Genomic DNA, 23,946 nt, shown 5'->3' with positions numbered 1-23,946 from the left:
GGGGTCAGCAGGAGTCAGCTGACTCACGGGAGTACAATGGGCGGAGCAACGCAGCTTGGGGGGACCTAGCTGGGGGAGGGGGTGGGGGGGGGGGGTCGATGGTGTGGCAGGAGTGGCCGGGGTCAGCAGGAGTCAGCTGACTCACGGGAGTACAATGGGGGGAGCAACGCAGCTTGGGGGGACCTAGCTGGGGGAGGGGGGGGGGGGGGGAGGGTGGGGGTGGGAAGTGGGGGGGACCGGGTTGGGGGGAAAGAGAGACCAACGTCCGCTGTGGCATCTGGAGGTGGGGTTGTTAGTGGACGAGGAGGTGAGCGGGCGGGTCCGGAGGTGTATAGAGAGGTACCTGGAGACTAATGATAATGGGGAGGTGCAAGTAGGGGTGGTCTAGGAGGCACTAAAGGCGATGGCGAGAGGAGAGCTAATCTTCATTAGGGCAAACAAGGAGGGGGGGGGAGAGGAGAGATAGGGAGAGGCTGGTGAGGGAGATGGTGAAGGTGGACAGGACGTACGCAGAGGCCCCGGAGGAGGGATTGCTGAGGGAGCGGCATAGCCTCCAGGCCGAGTTCAATTTATTGACCACCAGGAAGGCGGAGGCGCAGTGGAGGAGGGCGCAGGGGGGCAGTATATGAATACGGAGAAGAGGCGAGTCGGATGCTGGCGCACCAGCTTCGGAAGCGGGAGGCAGCTAGGGAGATTGGGGGAGTTAGGCACGGAAGAGGGAGCACGGTACGAAGTGCAGTGGGTATCAACGGGGTCTTTAGGAGCTTTTACGAGGAACTGTACCGGTCTGAGCCCCCAGTGGAGGAGGGAGGGATGGGTCGCTTCCTGGAACGACTGAGGTTTCCGAGAGTGGAGGAGGAGCAGGTGGCGGGGTTGGGGGCCCTGGTTGGACTGGAGGAGCTGGTCAAAGCGATAGGGAACATGCAGACGGGGAAGGCATCGGGGCCAGATGGGTTCCCGGTTGAATTCTACAAGAAGTATTCGGACCTGCTGGGCCCGCTGTTGGTAAGGACCTTCAACGAGGCAAGCAAAGGGGGGGCTCTGTCCCCGACGATGTCTAGGGCGCTGATCCCCTTGATCCTGAAGCGGGACAAGGATCCCCTACAGTGTGGGTCATATAGGCCGATCTCACTCTTAAATGTAGATGCAAAGTTGCTGGCGAAGATACTGGCCACGAGGATAGAGGACTGTGTGCCACAAGTCATACATGAGGATCAAACGGGATTTGTGAAAGGGAGGCAGTTGAATGCTAATGTACGGAGGCTCTTAAATGTTATAATGATGCCCGGCAGTGGAAGGGGAGGCAGAGATAGTGGCGGCGATGGACGCGGAGAAGGCCTTTGATAGGGTGGAATGGGGATACCTATGGGAGATGTTGAAAAGGTTCGGGTTTGGGGAGGGGTTCGTTAGGTGGATGAGGCTGCTGTACGAGGCCCCAGTGGCGAGTGTGGCTACAAACAGAAGGAGGTCAGAGTATTTCCGATTGCACCGGGGGACGAGACAGGGGTGTCCCATGTCCTCCCTGCTCTTTGCGCTGGCGATTGAACCCCTGGCCATGGCGCTGAGGGAGTCGAGGAACTGGAGGGGGATAGTGCGGGGGGTGGGGGAGCATCGGCTGTCGCTATATGCGGATGACCTACTGTTGTATGTGGCGGACTCGGTGGGGGGAATGCTGGAGGTGATGAGGATCCTTAGGGAGTTTGGGGATTTCTCCAGGTACAAGCTCAATATAGGGAAGAGCGAGCTGTTCGTAGTGCACCCAGGGGACCAGGAGAGGGGGATTGGTGAGCTCCCATTGAAAAAGGCGGAGAGGTGTTTTAGGTACATGTAGCTAGGAGCTGGGGGGTCTTACATAGGCTTAACTTTATGAGGTTGGTGGAGCAGATGGAGGAGGAGTTTAAGAGGTGGGACATGCTGCCACTCTCCCTGGTGGGCAGGGTCACAATGACGGTGCTCCCGAGGTTTTTGTTCTTGTTCCAATGCTTCCCGATCCTGATCCCCAAGGCCTTTTTCAGGTGGGTCGACAGGAGCGTTACGGGGTTCGTGTGGGCGCAGAAGACCCCAAGGGTGAGAAGGGTGTTCCTGGAGCGGAGCAGGGATGGTGGAGGGGGGGGGGGGGGGGTGTTGGCGCCGCCTAACCTCTGTAGCTATTATTGGGCTGCCAACGTGGCAATGATACGCAAGTGGGTAATGGAGGGGGAGGGGGCGACATGGAAGAGGTTGGAGATGGCGTCCTGTGTGGGCATGAGCTTGGAGGCGCTGGTGACGGTGCCGCTGCCTCCAACAAGGTATACCACGAGTCCGGTGGTGGCGGCTACCCTCAAAATCTGGGGGCAGTGGAGACGGCACAAGGGGGAGGTGGGGGCGTCGGTGTGGTCCCCAATACGGGGGAACCACCGGTTTATCCCGGGGAGAATGGATGGAGGGTTCCTGAGTTGGCACAGGGCAGACATTAAAAGGATGGGGGACCTGTTTGTGGATGGGAAATTTGCGAGTCTGGGTGAGCTGGAGGGGAGGTTTGGCCTCCCCCCGGAGAACACCTTCAGATATATGCAGGTAAGGGCGTTTGTCAGGCGGCAGGTGTGGAGTTCCCACTGCTGCCGCCACGAGAGGTCCAGGACAGGGTACTTTCGGGGACATGGGTTGGAGAGGGGAGGATCTCGGCAACGTATCAGGTGATGCAGGAGGAGGAGGAGGCCTCGGTGGAGGAGCTGAAGGGTAAGTGGGAGGAGGAGTTGGGTGAGGAGATCGACGAGGGGATGTGGGCGGATGCCCTGGGGCGGGTAAATTCCTCCTGCTCTTCAGTGAGGCTCACCTTAATACAATTCAAGGTGCTGCATAGGGCGCACATGACCGGGGCAAGGTTGAGCCAGTTCTTTGGGAGAGAGGACAGATATGTTAGATGCTCAGGGAGCCCAGCAAACCATACCCACATGTTCTGGGCGTGCCCACGCTGGAGGTGTTCTGGGAGGGCATAGCAGAGACAATGTCAAGGGTGGTTGGATCCAGGGTTGAGCCGAGCTGGGGGCTCGCAATATATGGGGTGGCAGAGGAACAGGTAGCGCAGGAGGCGAAAGAGGCCGGTATGTTGGCCTTTGCATCCCTGGTAGCCCGGCGAAGGATTCTTCTTCAGTGGAAAGATGCGAGACCCCCAGGCGTGGAGTCCTGGATTAACGACATGGCAGGATTTATTAAATTGGAGAGGGTCAAGTTTGCCTTAAGGGGATCGGTACAAGGGTTCTTCAGGTGGTGGCAACCGTTCCTAGACTTTCTGGCAGAGCGGTAGGCGATGGTCAGCAACAGCAGCAACCCGTGGGGGGGGGTTCATGAAGGTTTGTTTGTTTTTCTTGATTGGGTGTGTATATTTGCGTTTATATTGTTTATCTTTGTTAATTTATTCTTTGTGTATATGGGGGGGGGGGGGTTGTTCTTATTTCTGTGTTATTTTTATTGTTGACAATTTGTGAAAACTTGAATAAAAAAGTGATGGGGTGAAAGTAAGAAATGGACAAGAGACCAGCCAGAAGGACAACAGATTTGGAAAGAGGGAGTGGGGTTGGAACATAAAGAGAAACGGGTAGTCAAGTTCATGGAGAGAATTAACACAAGGCTGAGAATTTTGACTTGTTGGGAAATCACAGCTCAAAGAATGCCATGGAGGAATAAGGGTGATGAGGGATAAGAGCCAAGTGGGGACATGGAGCTGAATTTTGCATGAATTGAAGTTAACAGAGGGTGAAGGACAAGTGGCGAGCCAGGAAAGTACTGGGATAACTGAATCTGGAGATGACAAAGGCATGGATGAGAGGATGAGCCGATCTCCTCACTGATCCTGTTATTCATGATTTGAATCCCTCAATCTGGCTTTTCACTCATCCTTGGCATGGAAATAACCCTAAACAAAAAATATGATTGCTTGTCCGTGACTCTGACTGTGGAACATTATCCCTCCTCAATCTCTCTGCATCCACGGTCGACCAAGTGTTCCCATCCAATGTCTCTACTCCTCTGTCTGACTCAATCGTTATGACCTTATTTGGAGATAATTGTTTGGTCTGTTCAATCTCCTTTAAATCTGCCATCATCACTCTTCTCATTACAAACAAAACTTGGTCCCACCGTCCGTGCAAATTATCATCCCATCTTGAGCCTCCCTTTCCTCTCAGAAGTCCATGTTGTTGCCTGCCAAATCCGTTCCCATCTCTCCCTGAACTCTAACCTTGGCTCCCTCCTAGTTCTCATCTCAATGCTGGCTCTTGGTGACATGGTTCAAAGGTTAGGATAAACACTTACGCTGACGACACCTCTCCACCCCGTTTCTCAACTCCTCCACTGTTGCTAATTTATCAAACTGCTTCTCTTAACTTCCAATACTGAATGAGCAGAAATTTCCTTCAATTGAACATTGGCAAGACTGAATCCGTTGTTTTTGGTCCTGATTCCAAACTCTGTCCTCCGCCTACTGGCTCTGTCCCTCTCCCTGGCAACATTCATTCACCAGTTTCTTTCCAGCTTTGGTGTCACACTTCACTCAGAGGCGACTTTCAAACCATTTGTGTTCTCACAAAGACGGCCAATTCCGCCAGCATAACATCGGTCGGCTTCACTCCTGTCTCAGCTTATCTGCTCTGAAACCCTCGTTCGTGCATTTGTCACCTCTAGACTCAGCTGTTCCAAAACACTGCTGGCTGGTCTCTGATATTCTACGCTATATAAATGCGAGGTCATCCAAAGCTCAACTGGTTGTGTCTTAACTTGCATCAAGGGCCATTCCCCTATCACTCCTGTGCTCGGCTAACCCTACATTGGTTCCAGGTCAAGCAAAGACTTGACTTTCAAATTCTCCATCTTGTTTTCAAACCTGTCTACGGCCTTCCCCATCTCTGTCACCTCCTCCAGTGAACAACCCTCCTCTAATTCAGGCCTCTTGTGCATTCTGAATTAGTCGCGAAAGGGCCTTCAGTAGCCTCTACCCTAAGTTCGGAATTCCCTCCCTCCACCTCTCATTCCTCTTTTAACACATTCCTTAAAACTTACCTCAATGAAAAAGTTTTTGGTCATCTGACCGAATGACTCCTTATGTGGCTTGGAGTCACACTTCGTTCTTTGAAGCTGCTCTGAATTGCACCATGGGATCTTCAGTATGTTAAAGGTGCTATATAAGAATAAGTTGCTGTGTTGTACTTGTGTGCAGCATGAAAACCTCAGGACAGACATAGTCCTAATTCATGTTAGCTCCGAACTCTGAAAAAAGGCTTGAAGCTTAGAAAATAGAATTATGATTGCAATCTTTTTTAATAATGTACAGGCATGAGCCAGGGAATTATTTGCCTGGAAGCTTGGCATTTCTTTTGATAAATATCTCAAGAGTCTATTCTAAAGAAAGCAGTTAAAGGCCATAAAGTGAGATTATGGACAATAAATCCAACTCATGGGTGAGTGAAATACAGATTTATTGGTTTCAGGATATAATTCAATTATTCGATGAAAGTAACGCAGTTGAGACAATTTTAACAAAGGGACAATTTTAACTGAAGGCAGCGCTTGTTTGATAAAGCCAAGGTAGCCGCAAGTGTGCTGGAACTCCTCAGCGTAGATCCCGGGAGATTTAAACTTCCAGGGCTCACCTGCATGGATCTTCCACCTGAGCCCGCTGTGTAATGGCAGCCTGTCAATGGACAAGAAGAGACCAAAGGGCACTCAAGTGAATGGGTGTGAGGGGAGTAGAGGATCTTATGATCAAGTGGGCCGGGACAGCACAGTGTGGGCATTCCTCTGGGACTCATGGGACAGGACAGCGACTCCTACCACACTGCCAAGATTCAGCAGACTGAAATGGCAGTGCAATGACTTCCTTGAAAATATATAGTTAACCACTAACTTGCATTTTTTTCTCTGTATTGCAATCTGATGCACTGACTTCACCATCACCATTGGGTCCCATTGGGTTAGATTAGCAGGGAAGAGCCAATGGTTTCCTTGTGAGGCCTTTGATTAAGATTGCAGTCAGGATTTCCGGTGACGGGGATGTGCTGAGAGGGTACACTAAAGGTGGCTCTTCCCCTTGAAACTCGGATTTAAGCACATTCAACCCAAAATAGCCTGCTACATTTGAGAGTAAACACCATCACCCTTCTCCAACGCCTTCAAGTCATGCAAGCAGCATCAACCCTAGGGGCTGAAGAGACAACAAAGGCAGTAAGAGCTGTGAGAGGAAGACTGAGGCAATGGTAAACATGCGGGGTGACGAGGTCCCGGCCACACCTGAGCGGGAAGGATCGCCGGATCGTGCACAGGACTTCCACCTGATGAACAAATGAAGGGAGTCCCTAATGCAGGAACTCCAAGAGCTCAAGGAAACCATCAAAATGGAGATGCCACCAACGGTGAAAGTGCCGGTAGCGGACGCGCTGGTCACCCTGCAAGCGAGGACCAAGGTAATCGGTCACGCCGCCAAAACCTTCGCATTGTGGGGCCAGAACACTACGGAGTACATAGCCCAGACACTGGGCAAGCTGGTTGGAAGGGAAAGCTTCCCCAAACTTCCAGAAGTGGACAGAACCCACAGATGACTCCAGCCAAATCTCAAGGCAGGGGAACACCCTTGGGCCATCACTGCAAAGCTGCACCGGTACTAAGACTGGGAAAAGATCTTAAACTGGGCAAGACATACAAGGTTCAGCAATTGGGTCACTCCATCCTGGAGTACCAAGACATTGGAGCAGACCTGGCCAAGTGGTAGGCACAATTAGACAAAGGCGGCCCTCTATAAAGCCAATGTCCGGTTTGGAATGCTGTTCCCCACCAAGCTCTGGGTGACGTTCCAGGGCAGGGAATACTATTTCCCCGCACGGGAGGTCACAGGTCAGGGTGCGACTGAACCGCCTTGTTTTAAATTCTGATGTTGAATCTCTGAAAGGAGGGGGAGAGAACACAAGGTCGCAGGGGAGGTGATGAGGAAGCAGGGGAAACAGACAAGCATCGGCCAGAGGGAGGTATAGATCGACCCCGATGGGGGGCTATCACACTAGCGGGTGAGTAGCACTAGGAAGCACGAACGAGAGGGGGAGAGCTGCACCACATCCCCCATCTGGGCGAGGGTGCATGGCAACAGGGGGAGAGAATACTTCAGATGGGGGAGAAATAGTGGGGGTAAACAGGCAGGGGGGGTAAAGGCTAGAGAGGGACCATTCACAGGGACAATCTGGGGAGAATCGGGGGAAGACAGATCAAGGGGGAAAGCCTAGAGACAAGTGGGGGGGGGGGGCGCTAGGCTAGCTACGATAGATCGCACAAGGCAACAAGGAACATTAAGGCACCTCAGTCAGCCACTTTGGCGGTCCCACAAACAAAGGGTAACCTTGGAGTGTAGGGGCACATCCACATGGCATACACATAGATGGCAGCCATCTTGGGTGGCCCTTGGACAAAAGGAAAACCTGGAGCACAGGGGCCCAGCCTCATGGTGAGTACAGTGACCACGGCCATCTTGGATGGCCCCCTAACAAGGGGAAACCCCGGAGTGCAGGGCCCATCCACAAGGTAAATATAGATGATCTTGATGGAGGGAGGGGACAGATATCCCCATCAGAATAGCCGCCTGGAACGTCAGAGGGCTTAACGTCCCAGTGAAAATATCCAGAGTCTTCGCCCACCTGAAAAGTATGAAAGCCGACATAGTCTTTCTCCAGGATACACACCTGCGTGAGAAGGACCAACTGCATGTAAGAAAGCTGGGTGGGACAGACTTACCATTCGTGCTATGGGACGAGGACCAGGGTCTACTAATGGACTTTGATCTGCTCTCCACAGGGAAAGCAGTGCACCAGCTCCACCAGACACAAGGGGCCCTTTACGAACATGGAGAGACAAAGCCAGCCGCCTGCTGGGTCACCAGCTGAGAAAGTAGGCAGCCACGAGGGAAATAGTGCCAATTAGAGACAACAACAGCAGGCTAGTCACCACGCCGGAAAGGATCAACGAGGCCTTTTAGGCCTTCTATCGGGGACTGTACATCTCCGAGCCACTCGAGGGGGTTCGAGGATGAAACAGTTCTTTTACAGACTGGACATGCCGGTCATGGGGGAAGATAGGAGATGTGGCCAGGAAGCACCATTATAGCTGGGAGACGTCATGGAGAATATCATGGATTCCTGGTGGACTTCTACAAAACATTTGCGACAGCACTGGCCCTGCACTTGCGGGAGATGTTCACAGACTCGCTGGTAAGGGGCTCCCTGCCGCCAACACTTGCAGAAGTCTCAATCTCGCTGATACCCAAAAAGCACAAAGACCCGACTGAGTGCGGGTCCAAAAGGCCCATCTTGCTGCTCAATGTGGATCCAATAATCCTGGCAAAAACCCTGACTCAGCAGCTGGAGAGTTGAGTGCTAGAGGTAATCGCGGAGGACCAGATAGGCTTTGTCAAGGACAGGCAGCTAACACCGAACATAAGGCGCCTGCTGAATGTGATATTGACCCCAGCCAGGGAGAGAACACCAGAAATGATCGCTGGCAAGGAGAGTGCAGAGGATCAAAGTGAATGTACTGTCCAGGTTCCTCTTCCTGTTCAGACTCCCCTCGATCTACATCCCCAAGGCATTCTTTTTTTTTTTTAATTTAGATTAGCCAATTATTTTTTCTAATTAAGGGGCAATTTAGCGTGGCCAATCCACCTACTCTGCACATTTTTGGGTTGTGGGGGCGAAACCCACGCAGACACGGGGAGAATGTGCAAACTCCACACGGACAGTGACCCAGAGCCGGGATCGAACCTGGGACCTCAGCGCCGTGAGGCGGTTGTGCTAACCACTAGGCCACCGTGCTGCCTCCCCCAAGGCATTCTTTAAAACGATAGACAAACTAATCATGGCGTTTGTGTGTGTGTGTGTGTGGGGAGTGGGTGCGGGGGAAACTGAGAATCCAAAAAAAGGTCCTACAAAGGAGGAAAAATATGGAGGCCTGGCCTTCCCAAACCTAAAGTTTTACCACTGGGCGGCCACAACAGAATGAGTGAGGGGGTGGGTGAAGGAACCTGGAGCGGAATGGGTGAAGGTGGTTTAAAACTCCTGCATAGGAACATCCCTCCAAGCCCTAGTCACAACCACACTCCCATTCCTCCCCTGACCAAGTACTCAGGAAGCCCAGTGGTGGTAGCCACTCTCCGACCGTGTCATCAGATGAGGTGTCCCCTATGGCTCTATCTCTGCAATAACCACAGGTTTACTCCCGTAATAATAGATGCCACCTTCAAAAGGTGGAAACAGGAAGAGGGGACACTGATGGTTAGGGACATGTACACAGACGACAGAATAGCGACCTTGGAAGAACTTACAAAGTGGTTCCAGCTTCCAAAAGGAAACAAACTAAGACACATACAGGTCAAAGATTTCCTCCAAAAGGAAACGACAATATACCCCCAGATACCAGGGCATTCGCGAGGTGAGGAACTGTTGGACCCAGGTGACCTAGGGAGATGCAACTGTGGGGACCTGTGAAGGCAACTGTTGGAGGAGCTACCCGCTGGACGGGACAAGGGAAAAATGGGAGGAGGAACTAGGAATAGATGTAGGGGGAGGACTCTGAATCGAAGACAGCACAGGGCGAACTCCACATGCGCAGAGTTCAGTCCAGCCTAACACAGCTAAAGGTGGCGCACCTAACCAGAACCCGAATGAGTACGTAATTTGCAGAGGTGGAGGACAAACGCGAACGGCGCCAGGAAGGCCCAGCCAACCATGCCCACATGTTCTGGGCCTGCCCCAGACTTGTCGGGTTGTTCACGACCTTCTTCGGGGCTATGTCCAAGATTGTGGGGGTGAGGGTGGAACCATGCACAAAGGTGGTGGTCTTGGGGGTTTCAGAGCGGCCAGAACTCTTTATGGGGAAGGAAGCCCACGCCCTAGCCTTTGCCTCCCTAATCACCTGTTGGTAATCCTGCTCAACTAGCTGTCGGCAGCACCATCCAAAGCTGCAGACTGTCTGCCTGACGCGGCAGAATTTCTCAGACTGGAGAAAATAAAGTTCGCCATTCGGGGGTCGGAAGAGGGTGTCCACAGGACGTGGAAGTCGTTTACCAACTTGTTCCAAGATCTGCTTGTACCCAGCAACCAGTAGAGTAAGGGGGGGTGTGGTCCCAGGGAGGAGGGTGAGGGGCCAAGCCGGGGGGGGGGGGGGGGGGGGGGCAACCACAAACAAGACACTGGACAAAGGGAAGAAGGGGGGAGAAACAGGGGGGAGGGAGCAAAAGCACACAAAGTAGGTGAGAGAGTTTAGGGTCAGCCTCTCAGGCAGGAATATTGTTTGCAATATTTTATTGAAGAGAGAAATGTTTGAAATGTTCGAATGAACCAATTTAGGGAGTAAGTCCCAGAACTCTACGTAATGGAGCAGCAGGGTATGGAGGAACAGTGGGAGAGGAGAACGAGTTGTGAACCAGAGTTAGATATCGAGGGTACGATCTAACCACAGAAAATCAGAGTCTGTTCTGGGCGGGATTAGCGGGATCTTTCCCGGCGCTACCTAACAGCATGAGCGGAAGACCTCAGTGCAGGAAGAGATGAATGGCGCTCTGATCTCCCAACTCACCTGACGCAACCCCGGATCCCCAAAATGCCCCAACTCACCTACAAGGTGGTTGTCAGGGGCCCCCCCCACCACACCCGATGGACAGGCCTGATCCCCGGCACAAGCAAAATGCCAGCCTGGCACCTTGGCATTCCAGCCTGCCGCCCCGACAGTGTCCCTGCCAGACTGCTCGGCTGACAGTGCCAGGGTGCCACCCTACCCAGAGGCCCACCACCTGGGTGCTTCCGATCGCATGGAAGAACTCCTCCTCCCCTCCTCCCAAGTGTCGGTACACCTGATCCCCGTATGTGAGGACCAGGTACTAATCAGCACTCGGCTGGAGTCTCCTCGGCGAGGCCGGTAGATGCCGGGTGGCCGTTCGATCCGGCGTCAGCACGGCTAAGTGGGTTCTTAACCATGCAAGACTGGGTCCCGCCCATTGTGGTCGGGATCCAGATCGTGACGCCTCCTGCAATTGCCGTCAGCAATCCTGGGGGAGGCCTCTCCCGGGATCTACCAGTCGTATCCCGCTCCGATTACGGCGGAACGCAACAAGTAAATTGCACCCAGAGGAGAAACTTGAGAAGGTGGTGGTGAGCTGCCTTCCTGAACTGCTGAACAATGTTCAATTCCATTGTTTAAAAGAATCTGTGCCCCCAAACTTCAGTTTTCTCCAGCAGGACTTGGAGAACGGAAGCAGTGAAGGGACTGTTATCATTCACAATTGTCTTGTCTGGCTGCTGTTTGATACAAGTACACTCGCTGAAGATACAACTCTTGAAAAGTATGTTTAAGAAAAACTGCGCAGTTTGAGTTGGGCGCGGTCAGCACTATTTCTTCCTCACCTTGTTCACCAACAGTCCGATGCTCACGTTTGCAGTTAAACTCCTTTTTCCATGCATTCCAACTAATCATGCCCATTGTATCCAGGATTTACACGACTGTTGACAATGTATGTGCAAATGAACTGACCCAGGAATTTCTGGTGCAACTATTTCTCAGAACAGCTGGCTGGCACCATTTATTTGCCACTGGCCTATCACAGCAGCACACTCTCCAAAGAAACTTGCTTCCACCGTTACTTGAAAGAAGAAGCTGGAATGCCTTGTTGACCACAGTACAGTATGTTACTGTGTAGCAATTTGACAGTGTTTGAATTTACTCTTTTGGCATAAGTTAATATTTACTAAAGATGCTTTCAAGTTTAATTGAAGCCTAAACCATTCCCCTGGCAAGAGCAAGTACGAGAAGCTACTGCTGTGAAGAACAAATTAGCCAGCATGTGTCACAAGTACCTTGGTTTTAAGTGTGTGATTAAGTTGTAGGCCCCAGGTATTTGCTGACATCATCTGACTTCTGATGTGCCAAATGCAAATTAATCCACATGGGCTTCAAATGCCTGCCTCAACGTGTTCCTGCACTTAAATGCAATGGTCTGTACTAAGCTGCAGTTGTTTCAACTACTAACTACCCAACAAAAAACTCACTTTTTAAACAACAAAAAAATTTGTTCCTGAAACAGAATATTCTAATTTTAGTGTGTGTTACCCTATTGGGTGCATTATTGCATCTGCCTGCTGCTTGTTGAAAATAGGTCATCGGGCAGAAGATGATTGTAAAATAGTATCTCCTTCAAACCCCACCCCACACCTCACACCAGTGGCCCCACCCCTCCCCCACCCCATCCATCCCACCCCCATCATCCCAACCAGCTGGATACCCGAGGCTTTCATCACTCAATTCATGCTCAGGCCTCGAAATGTGCAGCTAATTAAATCAGGGTCCGATGCCCGTTGCAGGACCCCTATCGCACAAGCTTCAGTTACCAATGGGCTGCCCAGTCATCCATTGGCAGTGGATGTGGAGCAGCTTAACCAATGGTCCTTACAATGGCTTCTGGAGGCAGCTCTGGAAACAGGACAGGTAGATTTCTCCACATGATTCCTAGGAGCCAGGGAGCAGCATGGAAACTTGTCAAAATGATGGAGATGAGGCCTGAGCTTGAAAATGTTTCTGGCCTCCTGCTGCTGCAATCAGGCAAGTCCACAGGCGACCATAGCATCGCAATGAGTTGGAAATTGGCCCCACTATGGCTCCATGAGCAAAGTGAAAATCAATGAAAAATAAAGGTGGCCTTTAAAACACTAAACTAATAGAAATGGAAGGGTCATTTCAGCTATTCCCTCTCAACTTTTTTGCTTCTTTTACATGAAGTGAGAATAGTGCGGCTAATGGCACCAATGTGTGAACGTTGCACAATTCAGTTTGACTTAGAATTTATTCAGACCTTTCCAGCTCAGTAGGTTGAATCGCACATTGTCTGGTCCATTAAGTCACTTGCAAAATTAGAAATCTGAAGAGATGTTGGTGATAGACTAGAACACATGCATATTAGTCCACAGGCTGTTTGGCCCAGAAGGAGGCCTTTCAATCCATTGTGTTCAACTGAAAAAGAATAGTCAATCCTTTTTTTAAAATAAATTTAGATTATCCAATTATTTTTTCCAATTAAGGGGCAATTTAGCATGACCAATCCACCTACTCTGCACATTTTTGGGTTGTGGGGGCGAAACCCACGCAGACACAGGGAGAATGTGCAAACTCCACACGGACAGTGACCCAGAGCCGGGATCGAACCTGGGACCTCAGCGCCGTGAGGCGGTTGTGCTAACCACTAGGCCACTGTGCTGCCCTAGAATAGTCAATCCTAATCCTACTTCTCAGTTCTTGGCCCATAGCCTTGTAGATCACAGCATTTCAAGTGCATATTCAAGTACTTGATGAGGGTTGTTACCTTTACCAGCCATTCAGGCAGTGTGATCTAAGCCCCAACATTCTCTAAGAGAAGAAATTGCTCTTCAATTCCCCTTACTCTTCAACTTCCCTCTCATCCTTCTACCAATTATTTTAAATCGGCACCCCCTCTTAATTGATGTGCCTGCGAAGGAAACTAGGCCTCTCTTATCCACTGTCCAGTCCCCTCAATTTATTCTCCCCTCCACCTCCTCTCTTCCAAAGAAAACCACCCCAGCCTCGCCGACCTACCTTCAAAGCCAAAATTCTTCATTCCTGGCACTACCCTTGTAAATCCTCTCTGCGCCCTCTCTCGTGTCTCTCTATTCCAAGTAACTGAATTAATAAAAGCTGCTTTGTTGATGTTCAATTACAATCTGTCACACACACACTCTTCATACGTTAAATGCCGGCACAAACCGGACTATATACAGAACATAGAGTTAGCTGAAAACAAAGTGATGTCATGCAAATGTCAAACATGACAATGTTACTGACCCCAGGGGTTCCTGCATGCAAATGGTAACAAAGGGGACTGTGTAAAGAGCTATCCATCACTCACAAATACGACAGAAACCACTCCCTATCTTGCAGCAGTAATGACCATAGATATGCACTGTACTGTAATTCATCAGCCTACCCTCTATTCCAGTACACAGTACATGATCTTGGTTACGATCGCTGTTCATTCACACCGCACTATCCCTGATATATCAAACAAGAGTTTGAAAGCGAACATGCGTTCTGCAGTCCCAACAGATGCGGTCAACACCACTCAACTTTAGTGAAACTCCAAATTTTCACTTCCAAAATTAAGTTATTTTTTAAGTCTTTTGGGAGAAATTATCTTCAATCTTTATATTTTTTATTTGTAACATGCACACAATACTGCGCTCCAAAACGCTCATGCACAGAGTGAAGCAGTGTGCTGTAAAGCAACTGAAGTGACATTCCGACAACGTCGATCAATCGCGGTTTTAGATGCTCCACTCATTCACTTCATTTATCAATCGAAAAACAAAGTAAATTCCACAGAAGTCTCATGCATTAATTATTTTGTTAAACCACACACCCAGGCAACTAGTTACGTACCCAGGAACAGCAGGTCCAACTGCGGTCTGGATGGAATCACTTTGTTTTACATGAAGATCTGCTGGGATGTTTTCACTATCAAGACTATCAATAAGATAAAATTGACAAAGAAACAATTCTTTGAATAAGTAATAATTGTAATGTGTGTGTAAATATACAAATCAGCAGCCTTTCCCTTGATCAATGCAATCAATCCAAATAAAGACAATGCAATCTATGCTCCATTGGAAACAAAGCGCTCCATTTTATGGGTGGTCGGGCAATGATTACTCCCTACCATAGCCCCATTCCCCCTTCCCAACCTCCACAGGAAGGAAAGCCAACTCAACATTACCCGCTCCATGCCAGCCTGCCCCACAACCATAACATGCTGCATAAAAGCAAAGCGGATGCTGGAATGTGAAACAAAAGAGAAATGCTGGAAAATCTCAGCAGGTCTGGCAGCATCTGTAGGGAGAGGAAAGAGCAACGTTTCGAGTCCAATCACTCTTTGTCAAAGCTAACAGTCAGAGAAAGTGGGAAATATTTATACTGTGGAGTGAGAATGAAAGATGAGTCTTAGCCACAGCAACCCATGGAAACTGGACGCTAATGGCCACAGAAACCAAGGGGAAAGAGTGCTAATGGCAGTCCCCAGAGAGAACAAAAGATGTGAAATGTCAAACAGCAGAGAAACTGTGATGTGGAGATGCCATTCACCTGAGGAAGGAGCAGTGCTCCGAAAGCTAGTGTTTGAAACAAACACGTTGGACTTTAACCTGGTGTTGTAAGACTTCTTACTGAGCAGAGAAACTGACATCAGAGGGTAAACTCTGGCAGATGTAGATGTGGGGCGAGGAGAAGGGGGAAGCAAAGTGGAGAAAGGGTAAGGAAAGGTGGATAAGATGGGGGGGGGGGGGGAGGTGGGGTTTAATATATATTAAGAAAGAAAAAAATGGTAAAAGACAGTTAAAATGAAATGGGATCAAAACAAACGGGTTGGGGTGGGGTGGAGCTAATCATCTGAAGTTGTTGAATTCAAAGTTGAGACCGAAATGCTGTAGATTGCCTAACCGGAAGACGAGATGTTGTTCCTCCAGTTTGCGTTGAGCTTCACTGGAACATTTCAGCAGGTCAATGACAGACATGTGGACATGGGGGCAGGCAAGCTAAATATGGGAAGTCCCACCTGAGGGAGCTGCTGGCCAATTCAATTGGATGGCCAGCAGCTCCCGCACTCTCAACGGGATAAAGAGCTCAGTAGTGGGAACTGCTACTCAGGTGACAAAGGCCCAATGGTTCCCAGAGTGAGGCACATCTGGGGTATTAGTGGGGGGGGGGGGGGGGGGGGGGGGGTTGATGGGTTTCAGAGGGCAGGCAGGAAGGAAGAAAGGGAAGTACTACCTTGGGGGGGGGGGCTGCTCCCTGACATGCAAAAAGGCAGCCCCCAAAAATAGGACCCCACCTTCCTTCCCACTATATTAAAAACATTCTGCCTCCTCTCGCCCGTCTACCCACTCCAACCATGTTATGACGCAGACAGGTTATTATCGAGGGCGACTGGCTTTTTAGCAAGCTCAACTGATCCGTCGTCATTTATTTCCATACGGCGGACAGGCAGCTGGTTTCAGGGTCTACTCTCCTACTATGTTACTGGGGTAAGCTTGGCAGGTGGACAGCCATAGATATTCTCCTGCTCATTACGGTCTTCAAAAGAATGACTCAGAATTTGTGCTGGATCACACTGATCAGGTAAAAACTGTCAGGGTGTTCAGTCACTTTGTCCTTCATTACCAACTCTAGCAATTTCACAACAGATATGGTTTAAAATTAACTAACTGGTTTAAGATTCCCTGGTTTCACTTACTCACCTTTCTTAAATAGCAGAATCATTTTCCAATCTGTAAGAACAGTTCCCAAATCTGTGATCGATTATAGTTTGGGCATCTACAATGTTCTCACCTGTCTTCTTTAAAACCCTAGGGTGAAAACTATCCGGTCCTGGGCATGTGGCAGAATTCTCCCTTTTTGAGAATATGTGCCTTAGTGAGTGGCTACGACGGTGCCTTTCCCGCTGGCCAGAAGCCAGATTCTGCGCTTGGAATCTCATTAATTATGCACAGGCGAGTTCTCTCCGAATCTCCTGGTGGGTCGGCAGCTGACCTATCAGCCTGCTATCAGCTGGTGGGTCTGAAGGCCCTAGTGGTATATTTAAATACCCGTCCAGCACACTCATGTCACTCTCTCCAGCCCACCTGTCTTCGCCAGGCTGTGCAGGATGTCAGTAATTCAGAGGCAAAAGACTAGCAGCATGAAGCAGAAGTCTGTCCCTCAATTCAACCACCCTCCCCCCAAGCCCATTGCCTGCCAGGTGCCCATGCCCCAACTTGGGCCTGGAGTCTTTGTGTATCCCCTTCCAGTAAATGATGCGGTATCCCTTTGACCTCCTTGTTTGTGAGCTTTTCGTGCAGCTTTGTCGGTGTACGGCTTCCCTCCCCTCGGTCTTCCATTGTTTGTCCACCTCCTTGCCCTTCTGCCTGCCATCATGAGCCCTCACCCTTCCCCCAGTTCTTGCACAGCCCTCCTCATGCATTACCCTCTTGTCTATGTCAGCCCCCTGGCCTCCCTTCAAACTCCACCCCCCCCCCCCAATTGAACTTTGGACCTTTGCTGCTGTGGTTGCATGAGTCTCATAGCAGCTTTGTCCAGATGCTGTTCTTTTTTTTGTAAATAGAGCTCTTGTCTCTCAAAGGGTACAAATTGCTTCAATTTATTTTGGACCACTTCCAATTACAGATTATTGTGGATAATCTCTCGTTTCATTAAAATCAACCTTCCCAGTAACTATTTTGTGTTTCTTCTTTCCAAACTCTACATTGAATTCAATCACATTATGACTGCCATTGTTCTTGGCTGTTCAAAGGAGAATACTGGGTAGGGTTCAGGTAGCTGAGGTGTAACAGATCACATTATTCATAATTTAATAACATGTTGAAGAAACTTGCTGCTATCGTCCTATTATTCATGTGAGGGTTTTTGAGACACTTTGGGGTAATTTATAACTTCAACATCTGGACAGTCACCTGACGAATTGAATAGCCCAGCCATTGATTGCAATTGTGTTCTACAACAGGTAAATGATCCATTCTTACCTGGCGGTGAAGTTAAAAATTATCCCCGTGTCTCAACAGTAACCCTAACATTTGAAGACCAAAGCGAGTCTGATCAAGAGGGAAATGACAATCTCAGACGGCAAGCAATGTAACAATTTTATCCATCGTCTTGCTCATTTAAAATGCCCTCCCAGCTGAACGATTTAACCTTTTGAAATCCCTGTCTCACAAATCACCGAGGCAGCAATTATTAGCTTTCAAATTGATACTACAACTGGAATGAAATTCTGGAGCAACCAAACAACCCGACTCCAGAGTGGGGCAGTATGAGGTTCAGTGAAGGGAGCACCCTTTTACATTTGGCATTTCAACTGCATGCGTTCTGTGCAATGTCAAACTGGGTGTCAAAGAGTCCATGGACTTGCAATTCACCAAATGTTGGCGTTGCTACATTCATTGCGGAAACACTCAAAATGTAACTGCTCGGTGTAGACAGGGCTTCATTTACACTATGGGTTGGAAATTCATCAGCACTTTTCGAAGCACACACTCTGAAAGAATGGTTAAAGTTTTGTTATTGGGCCCATCGCCTCAAAGATAGAGCCCAGGAGAGGTGTTGGAGTGGGCAATGAAGGGGGAGGGAGTCAGTGAAGGTGACTGTGGAACTGAGGGTAACAGTCCTTCTGGCTGGTCAGGAAGGTTATGTGAAGGAACCTAAAACAGGCGTCAAACTCCTCATTTGCATACACGAGGCACGAGAAGCTTTTTTTAGCTGCTGTCACAGACCCCAAAAAATGGCTCCATATAATTATGGGTCAGAGGCTTTTCAGGAGTCGTTGGGAAGCAGGACATTGGTCCCCGAAACCCGATCATAAGATTCCCACCCTTAAAACGGCACAAGATACCATTTCTACCACATATCTGAAGGCTTGGTGCAAAAGCAATTGCAGTGTCCAGGTAGCCCAGTTCATTAGCTGCTATTGGTTCAGCCAAAAGCCACTGATATATCATAAGCACTGATAATGAGTCCCAGCATTTGTGAAACAAAAACGCGATATATTTTAATAGCTTACATTCGACAGGATTGTTAAATCACTCAGCAACAGGATGAAAATAGGCAACAAAAACAAATTGAACAAACAGCACTTTGTCCATTGAATTAGCAGTTCAAAGGGTGTGCACCATTCACCGTGTGCTCTGAAAAAGTATCAGTTCATGCATTGTCCTATTAAAAAGATTTCCTCACTTCCATTTCCTACCTGATACTCTGTGTGGTCGGTGCAGCAGCAGCTCCTTGAAGGCTGGGAGCAGAACGTTTGTGGGATGTCTGGGCCTGGTTACTGGCAGCTCCTGTACTCTTCAAACCTGGCAGCTCCTCATTTACATTCTGATCATTTTTACCATATTTACTTGAACGAGATCCACTTAGAGGGCCCTTCTTCTTTTTATGCGGCTTTGCAGTATCCTACAGTTGAACAGGAAGAAAGCCAATATGCAGTTATATCACTAGAACAAAATTACACAATTTCCTAAACTTCAGAATCATACTCGCAGTATTAAAAACACCATTGCACCACTTTGGAAACTCGCAACGGAACAGCCATTCAAATGAACCTTTCACAGCTATAATGATGTTGCTGGAGTGAAAATGAATTTGTACATTCCTTTCCTTATAACAAACAATCACTTCAGTTAATCTCTATAAATGGGCATAAAATTGTCAGTGAATTGACATACATACCACTCATTTACTAACATGGACGATCCACACAGCCAGTCTTTAGTGCAAATACAGTGCAGTCCACTAGGGGAAACTTTGTTCTGGGGATCTTTCCATTCCCTTAACTCAATGACTCCATTAGTAAGACTGCTCCACTAATTTCAAAGTCAGTCCACAAGCTACGTACCTATTCTGAAAATTGGAAAATCTCTCCAGCCCAGTCAGTACAGTCCAAATAGTGAAGTGACAGGAGCAACAACATGCGTTATGTAGTACAATGAAAAGAGAAAATGCTGGACAATCTCTGCAGGTCTGGCAACATCTGTGCAGAGCTAAAATTTCGAGTCTGGATGACTCTTTGTCAGAGTTTTGACAGATGCTGCCAGATCGGCTGAGATTGTCCAGCATTTTCTGTTTTTGTTTCAGATTCCAGCACCTGTAGTAATTTGCTTTATTCATTTATGTAGTGCCTTTAACATGGAAAAGCATCCCAAAAAGGTTCAAAAGAGACATCAGGAAAATTAATGCTGAGCCAAGAAAGATAGTAGGACAATTGGCCACAATGTTGGTATTGAGGAAAAGGTGGAGGAGATGCGGGTGCTTAGGCAGATGTGTTAGGGAATGGAATTCCTAAGGTAAGACCACTGATGATGGGACATTGGGGATGCCCCAGTGATCACACTGAGGAACAGTGTTCAGCGGGTGGTCTCCAATCTGATTTAATACCAACAGAGCCCCAATGGCTCCTCCGAATGCCTCTTACCCACACTTTTGCTCACAAGGCTCCATGGAGACAACTAACCCTGCCACAGCCATTGAACAGCAACCAGCAAGTGAGTTGGCCCTCCCCACGAATGTTGAAATCAGATCATCCCACATACCCCCAGTATTATTTTCTTGCGCCTAGTTGGCCCGATCCAAACAATACAAAGCATAATCTGGAGCAAATGAAAACACTAGTGGACTTCAATAACTTTGCAGCACAGAGTTATTATTTTGACAAAAGGACCCAAAACATCAGGCAGAATTTTACATTCCCGCACCGGCAGGTCAGGAGAGGGGCTGTAAAATTCCCCCGGTGGCCTTCAGTGCCCTGTCCATAATTTTACAGTAGAATGGCACAATGCTCAGCACTGCTGCCTCACAGCGCCAGAGACGCAGGTTCAATCCCAACCTCGGGTGAATGCCTGTGTGGAGTTTGCACTTTCTCCGCTGCTGGCTGGACCAATGGCAGGGCGGGGTGTGGGGGGGATTCAACAGCAGTCCAAAAACTGGCTTTCCTGGGGACTTCTGCTGGTGCCCCCTGTGGCAGATTGGAAAACCCGCTGGTGCGATCGTGGAACTGATTTGCATTCCGCTAATGGCACGTAGATGAATGGCCGATGATGGGATGTTGGTGAGGTTCCTCCACTGACAATTCTCCACAACGCTAGCAGGAAAACATGCCAGTCTAGAACACGTCTGGAACAACGTGGCATGCAGAATTTGGGATTCACCTGAACAATATCTGGGGCTGCCTCTCGAGTTCGGGATGGAGACAGCCAGAAACCCTGGACACCAGAACACTACAGCAGTGTGAGTGAAACATCTACAGATGGACCTTCTAAATTCAGTGTCATCAAGGAGGTCCATCTTCTGCAGTCTCACAGTGTTCTTGGTGATCCACCTTCTTCCTTCAACTGTGGGTCAGTGATGTTGGGCACCTTTTCAATACGACACCCAATATGCCATCATGCATACCCGATACAGAATACAGGGCTAAGCCCCTGGAAACATAGTTAATGAGGTGGGGGCCAGAGGACATGGCGTAGTTTCCCACCAGCATCCAGAGTGGAAAATGCTCCCCGTTCCTATCGCTGTCTTGCGACTTGGTCCCAGATCCACCCCAGGACGAGAATTGTGAGACCATTTGTAGTTGCAGAGCTGACCACTGTGCTCCTAGCACTGCTGGGACTACGGAACAACCATATTGGCCAACTGAGGGACAGAAATCCCATCTCCAGCCAATTAGATATCCAAGGAAATTAGGCATCCAGTATCAGTGGGATGCTTTCTCCACTAACACTTCAGGTGATGGTGTGGGAAACTTCCCCATCCAAAAAATCCAGTCCAATGTGTTATATTACTTGGAGTAATATTTGTTACTCATTTGTTTATGCCGAGATGTACTTAACTTTGATGATGATGAATACGTAAAGTCGTCCAGTGATAACAAATAATTTATTGATTAACTAATCAATTAGCTTGTGAGTTTGATTCTTCAATACTAGTAGTCAAATTAAACAGGATAAGGGCAGCACGGTGGCCTAGTGGTTAGCACAACCGCCTCACGGCGCTGAGGTCCCAGGTTCGATCCCGGCTCTGGGTCACTGTCCGTGTGGAGTTTGCACATTCTCCCCGTGTCTGTGTGGGTTTCGCCCCCACAACCCAAAGATGTGCAGAATAGGTGGATTGACCACGCTAAATTGCCCCTTAATTGGAAAAAATAATTGGGTAATCTAAATTTATAAAAAAAAAAATTAAACAAGATAGAATTAGATGAACTATAAATATTATACTTTGCACTCTGAGCTAACTATGCACTTGTTCTCTAGCCACAACACACCCGAAGAGAGCGGGAAAACAGATTGAGCTTGTATTTATACTCCGTTAGTGTTGCCCTCCAGTGATCTTCTGACTGTACTGACTACATATTAACCCTTCATGTATATACATATACAGACATCACTACACAATGTTTTCTCCACAGATTTTCCCTGATTTTCTCATATTAAAGGTTTTCGTTGCAGATTTTCAGCAACCACAGTTTTTTGTCAGAGCTGATTTGGCCTGGTGAGGTAGTACTCTGACTCTGATCATACTTCAGCTTGAAGTAAGTATGGCAAAGTACACCTGGACAATATCATCAATGCCTGATTTAAGGAGGACCCCAACAGTTTAGGGCAGATGACCTTGGCGCCCAAAATGCAAAATGGCAGTCACCCAGCTCAGGGTGCTATCGCCTGCCTTCCTACTCCAGCAACTAAACGAAGAAATGTACATCGATGCAACGTATGCTTCAGATTAATCCAAAAACTCAGAGCACCATGACACATGAAGATTGAGCAGCTTACACACATTCTGTATGGTTTTCTCTGGGTGCTCCGGTTTCCTCCCACAAGTCACGAAAGACGTGCTGTTAGGTGAATTGGACATTCTGAATTCTCCCTCTGTGTACCTGAACTGGCGCCGAAATGTGGCGACTAGGGGCTTTTCACGGTAACTTCATTGCAGTGTTGATGTAAGCCTACTTGTGACAATAAAGATTATTATATATTATATATACTGTGTCGGCCATGACAGTAGACTGTGAGTCAGGTAGCATTTGTAACTGCAGAATTAGATGTAGGTTACTTTGTCTGAACTTAATAAAATATTGAATGCAATCAATAAAGAAAACCCAGAATAGTACTTGAATGTAAACAGAAGAGTAGGAACAGAAGAATCAATCCAAAACGAGCAAAATGTAAAATTTAAAACAGATAACAGATAGAAAAAAAATAAAGAATAGCAATCATGTAGAATAGCCAGTGAGGTCAGAGATAATTGGCATCTTCTAATCACCCCATCAGCTCGGAGGAGTACCTGGGCCCTAGATTTCGGGTCTCTGTTCTAAAACCTTCTTGTGGGTCTTGGCATCAAACACTTCTGTGAACCGCCTTGGGGAATTTTATAATATCGAAGCTGATCTATAAAGACAAGCTACTGCTGTTGTAGCATGAATCAAAGAAGGAGGGATGTTGATGGTTGTCATGTGAGACATTAAGAAAGAGCAGTGGCTGGACTGGCACTTTACCCTGGCTCATGAATTTCTCCATTTTGGCCACGCTTCACAGCAGATGAGGACCTACGTTGAAGAAATTATGTGAGTTATTTTTGTGAAGTTTGTTTGTCAAATTTTGTTTTGGTAAGACTTTGTAATTGTTATTTAGGCATAAGGTCTTATTTTGGTTCTGATTTGCGAGGACTGGAGGAGACAGAGCAGCTATGAGTTGTACCAAGTTAATAAACATTAATTACCGGGGTATAGGTGTCTCGCATTGTGGAAGCTACATAAAGTATGCATGGCATCCTTCAAAATATGTTTATGTTAATGTTACAAAGAAAATCCACGAATTACAAACATGCTTCCGTGGGGAATTCAGGTGTAATTGTTATCTTCATACAACTCTTTCCTGTCTCACTTTGCTTTAGAAGAATTTAGTACGTACTCTGCTTATTGAAAACTCCCTGTCTGTTTTCCAGCTGCTTCTTTTTTTCTGTCTAGGTGTCACATTCTCTTCACTACACATAACAAAATGTTCAAAACCGATAAAAGCTATCCTGGTTTTAAAAATATACATGTTCTATCCGCAGTCCTTTACCTGCAAGATGTTGAACGTTCACATTGTGATTTCAGGATTTCAGGATTTGTCATGGAATTTACGGAGCAGAAGGTGGCCATTCAGCCCATCGAGGCACCACCGGCCCCTGAAAGAGCACCCTACCTAAGCCCACGCCTCCCCCCATCCCGTAACCCAGCAACCCCACCTAACTTTTGGACACTGCCGGGCAATTTAGTGTGACCAATCCACCTAACCCGCACATCTTTGGACTGTGGGAGGAAGCCGGAGCACCCGGAGGAAACCCACGCAGACACGGAGG

The 23,946-nt window shown here is 48.3% G+C and overlaps 1 protein-coding gene across 2 annotated transcripts in view; it reads right to left on the bottom strand.

Moving 5' to 3' along the window:
* The window catches only part of LOC119950753, a 354,917-nt gene that overhangs the window by 278,173 nt on the left and 52,798 nt on the right, over window positions 1-23,946 (bottom strand). For both annotated transcript variants that reach the window (XM_038773466.1, XM_038773467.1), the window contains 2 exons: window positions 18,803-19,008; window positions 14,452-14,535 (listed from right to left, as the gene is read on the bottom strand). In XM_038773466.1, the coding sequence (XP_038629394.1) occupies window positions 14,452-14,535; window positions 18,803-19,008 (290 nt within the window). The remainder of the gene's footprint in view (window positions 1-14,451; window positions 14,536-18,802; window positions 19,009-23,946) is intronic.

Source organism: Scyliorhinus canicula, chromosome 16 (assembly GCF_902713615.1).
Source record: "Scyliorhinus canicula chromosome 16, sScyCan1.1, whole genome shotgun sequence".
Taxonomy (NCBI): Eukaryota; Metazoa; Chordata; class Chondrichthyes; order Carcharhiniformes; family Scyliorhinidae; genus Scyliorhinus; species Scyliorhinus canicula.
The sequence above is the reverse complement of the archived record's forward strand: the minus strand, read 5'-3'. Positions and strand labels throughout refer to the sequence as shown.